Below are 5,000 nucleotides of genomic sequence, written 5' to 3' on the forward strand. Positions count from 1 at the left end.
AATCCTTTTGTGAACATTTTGGATAAGTACAGCCAACCCTGGAGCTCTTCAAACCTTTAATCACACACATTTTCCTGCCATTTCCCTGCCATCTTTTGTCTTTTAATCCTGTGGCACCTGGGAGCATCAGAGAAACAAAATTCAAACACTGAAATACTGGCATGACCCTATGGATTCAGAAAATGTATCATTTACCCATATTATCTGATTTGGAGGGGATGATTTTCCGTCTTATATCAGACATGGCGTTTTTTCAAAGACATAAACAGTAGTGTACTATTACCCTTAAGGTTAATTTGTTGATATGTCGAGTTGAAAATCTGAGGTAAATATATTTGAAATAATAATTATTGATACAGATCATTTTGAAAAAGTTGTTATACAGTGCAACACACTGACATGAGGAGTGACACAGTCCCTCTTGCATGAGCAGGACAGAAACTCAAGTACTGCTTCGGGACCAATGGAGACATTGAACCAGTCTATGGAGAGCTGTAAGTCACCATCTTGGTCCAATCTAGACCACCCATGCTCAACTGGGGAAGGAACTTCAGGGTTGTTCTCGAGGCATCTTCTCCAGATAGCACCTTGATAGTTAGCTCTGAGACCGTGCTTCCTGAGAGAATCCGAGCATGGAGTTAACTGCCAGGATTCTACGCCTTTCTTTGCACAAAAAAAGTGCATACTTCATTTCATTGATGTTGGTGATTCTGGAATTGGAGCTGTACATTTGACATGTGAACTCCTTTAAGGCTGCATACAACTCAGGTGTCATTGCCCAGTCTGCCCCAACCTTCTGAAAGGTCTCACAGAAGTTTTCATTCTTCTGAAAAAGTTTTAGGGCTGACACTTTACCATGGCCTGCAAATGCACTTACAGTATCACAGCCTGTGTATACGTGTATTTTCTTGCCTGAGAACAAGGCATTCATTTTTTTATGTAAATTCAAAGAAAGTGGGGACCTGATATAAATGATATGTGGTGGATACGTATTAATGACCTTTTTAACTATCTAAAAATGCTGAGAATGCTGAATAACAACTTTTTCAAAATGATCTGTATCAATAATTATTATCTAAAATATATTTACCTCAGACTTTCAACTCCACTTATCAACAAATTAGCCAAGGGTAATAGTACACTACTGTTTATGTCTTTGAAAAAACGCCATCTCTGATACAAGACTGTAAATCACCCCCTCCAAATCAGATAATATGGGTAAATTATACATTTCCTGAATCCTTAGGGTCATGCCAGTATTTCAGTGTTTGGATTTTGTTTCTCTGATGCTCCCAGGTGCCACAGGATTAAAAGACAAAAAATGGCAGGGAAATGGTAGGGAAATGTGTGTGATTAAAGGTTTGAAGAGCTCCAGGGTTGGCTGTACTTATCCAAAATGTTCACAAAAGGATTTAAATGAAAGCTCAGAGTCTCCCCTTTAAAATGATACCAAACATAACAAAATAAAATATTCCAGTGTTCTGCTTGATTTATACACATTATTTCTTTAACCTTAGTTTACATTATGTGTCATAACTCAAAACAGCTACTCTTGTCAGATGGCCATCATACATCATTGAAAAGCTGAGATCCCAGGCTTTCAGAAAAGGTATGGTAGCCTTTGCCACCTTTTCGGAAACGGTTTCCATAATTTGAGGCCCTGGCTCACGGACTAATTGTGTGATTCTGTGATTCTGATACAAACATGCATCTGAAACAATCACAGCGTACACAAACAAGTGTTTTTGTAAGTCACTTTGGACTTTATCAACTAAAATATAAATGTAGATGTAAATGTGGAAAGTATATCATATCCAAATGAATTAATGCAAATACAGTATGTAAAGTGCTGTACACAGATGACTAAATGAATGAACAGAGCAGTGGTTCTCAAACTGTGGTATGGGTACCACTGGTGGTACGCGGACTCTCTGTGTGGTACTTTGGGAGTCTCCAAGATGTTTTATTTAATGAAGACAAAATAATCACTTCAAATCATATAAAAATAAAATATGTATGAAAAATCGTTAAATTAAAGTTAATTTATTGTTTATATCTTTCTTGGAGATAAAAGCTATGCAAAACAGTAGGCTATGTATAATGTGAAATGTATTTAAATTGGCCTACGCTAGGCTACAGTATTTTATTTTAATGCCATCATAAAGGTGGTACTTGGAGAGTAAATTGTTCTCTGAGGTGGTACAGTACTCATTGTGAAAAGTTTGAGAACCACTGGAATACATTCTAATAAATACTACAGGACTCACCACTAGTACTGGCCGTAGAGAAAGTAGCCACTCGCTGGCTCCGCCCCAGTCCTGCCAGTCCAGGTACTCTCCCTCCTCCAGGACGTACTGCCGCCCCTCGAAGCCCACCCCCTCATAGCCTACCCACCTGGCGTAAGAGATGGGAAATGTAGTCAATAGAGGCTGATGAGCAAGGTTTGTAATCTTTTAGCAGCCCTATGTTTTGCTATGAAGCTGACTGTAAAATAAGCGCTGTGTTTCTGTTGTCAGCAGAGAGTATGTTGTAGCCATGGGGTGTGTGTGATGTTTGATGAAGATCTTTTAGGTGTTACGCTCAGATGCATATTAATGTACATTATAAAGACGTTCTGACCCATATTACATGATACTTACAGGCCACTGAGAATCTTCATGGATCCCACTGTCTTGAGTGTGTCGGAGTTGGTGTGTGTGCGTACGTGGGGGTTCAGGGGTGTGTGTGTGGGCTCCGGTCCCTTGCTAACATCGAGCACGTCTCCATGTATCTCCACACACGGCCCCTGCAGACCCGCCCTCTCATACAGCAGAGCCTAACAGAGGAGGCGGGACCAGAGGTCATTTACACCAATCAGAGCCAAGCAAGGCAAGAGGACAAACCAATCAGAACTTATCAGAAGCACAGTGTTATTCAGTGAGTAAATAGTTTCTAAACCACATGTTCTGTGGCTGCCAAACCACCAAGCATTTAAGGTTAAATTCTTACTTTTAGAGAAATGTAACAAGAAAAGTATGTTTCAGTACTTTCATCCATCCAAGAACAATGATGTTATTCAGAAGACTTACAAAAGAGGCAGTTTTTCTTAGAATCCCAATGCATATTTACATTTCATGCCAGAATAAAAAGCTTAAACTAAACATAGCCTACTTGGAAGTCAGAAATAAATAAATGTGGAATACCAAAAGAGGAACCCATGAGGGAATACATATACCGGTACATCAGAAAAACTAGAATGCTTGTTTCAAAACTTACTGACAACAAGAAGGACCCAGTACACACCATACCACGGTGTCTATAACAAGTATAACAGGAGCTGCCAGAGCATTTCAGTCAACCTCAAGCCAACACTATATTTCTTCCCGTAGCAATGCAAAAAATAGACCGATGAACACAGTGTGCTGTACACACATGATAATTGCATGTGATACTTACAAAAAAAACTAAACTGAAGCCAAGAACCAAAATGAAAACATCATGCCTGCCAAAACCACACCATTAGCAGATCATATGACCTTGGGCAGTGGGCAGTTAAAGCAAGGATTACATGTGTTTAAAAGCATCATATGATCACCAGGTCCAAGTCCAAAACTTCCTATACCTTGAGGGGCAGGGCTGTCTTGTCTTTTTCCAACCACTCAACCATAAACATGGCTCATGTACATGCCCCCCCCCCCAACTCCCCATCCCTCTCTCTCTCTTTTTCTCTCTCTCACACACATACAAATACACACACACACACACACACACACACACACACACACACACACACACAGACACACACACACACACACACACACACACACACACACACACACACACACACACACACAGACACACACACAGACACACCCACACACACCCACACACACACACACACACACACACACAGACACACACACACACACACACACACACACACACACACACACACACACACACACACACACACAGAAGCAGTGCACCAGCGGTCTAGATTTTAACCAGGTAAAGTGCCTTACCTTTGCTTCAGTAGGGTTCTCCACCTTCAGTCCACCCTGCAATGGAAACACACATCAAGATCAAACCACAGAAAAACAGTACTTTGGTCTGTCTGCTTGCATGCACCCACACATTATAAGATAACAAGTAAGTATAAGTGACAGAAAAACAATGTTACAGAACATTTCTATTATTACCTCATGGAGAATTTAAATTTTTCGAGATGTGAATCACATGACAGTAAGTCATCGGGCAAACACATGCATTTTGAACTTAGCTGTAAATTGGTTGTCTACCCCCCAACACACACACACACACACACACACACACAGACACACCTCTACCCACATTAGTGACCTGCCCTAGCCTTTAGGAAGCTCTGATTTTGCATAGCTCATTTCATTGCCTAAGCTGACAGATAAGCCATGTACTGAAACACTCACACAATGGGCTTGACTTTGGGAAAGCGTGAGAGATTAGCATCAGAATTAGCATTAGCCCTTTGGCAATTTCTGTGTGTGAGTTAGCTAATTCATATGCCTAAGCAAATGTAAATGTCAAGATCCGGCCCAGGGTCTTTAGGTCCTGGCCATGTATTTCTTGTTTTCTGTATTAATTGTATTAATTGTGTTTGCCAAATCAGTCCTTCTCATGTCAGACTTATAGTCTAATGAACACATGTTCAAACAATGTTCTCTGCTTTACTTCCTTGTCACTTTTGCCTCAGGTTGATGTGTGGGAGGAAAATGCTTAATGTAATGACACACCTTGAAACATGAACATGAGAAGCCGGTAGGCTACTAGCACAAGGTGCTTTGTAGTTGTAAATCTAATTAGTTGGGGATTGAAATGTCTTTTGATGTGGGTGTGTGGGGGCCATGTGGGTGTGGGTGTGTGTGGGTGTGGGTGTGTGTGGGTGTGTGTGTGTGTGTGTGAGTGTGAGTGTGAGTGTGAGTGTGAGTGTGAGTGTGAGTGTGAGTGTGAGTTTGAGTGTGGCTGTGGGTGTGGGTGTGGGTGTG

General features: G+C 41.0%; 1 protein-coding gene across 1 annotated transcript in view; it reads right to left on the reverse strand.

Moving 5' to 3' along the window:
- LOC134097376 (uncharacterized) overlaps positions 1 to 5,000 on the reverse strand; it is a 32,745-nt gene that overhangs the window by 10,764 nt on the left and 16,981 nt on the right. The window contains exons 11-13 of the mRNA XM_062550261.1: positions 4,002 to 4,037; positions 2,640 to 2,815; positions 2,268 to 2,394 (exon numbers count right to left, since the gene is read on the reverse strand). Of these exons, the coding sequence (XP_062406245.1) occupies positions 2,268 to 2,394; positions 2,640 to 2,815; positions 4,002 to 4,037 (339 nt within the window). The remainder of the gene's footprint in view (positions 1 to 2,267; positions 2,395 to 2,639; positions 2,816 to 4,001; positions 4,038 to 5,000) is intronic.

This window comes from Sardina pilchardus, chromosome 12, assembly GCF_963854185.1.
Source record: "Sardina pilchardus chromosome 12, fSarPil1.1, whole genome shotgun sequence".
Lineage (NCBI taxonomy): Eukaryota > Metazoa > Chordata > Actinopteri > Clupeiformes > Clupeidae > Sardina > Sardina pilchardus.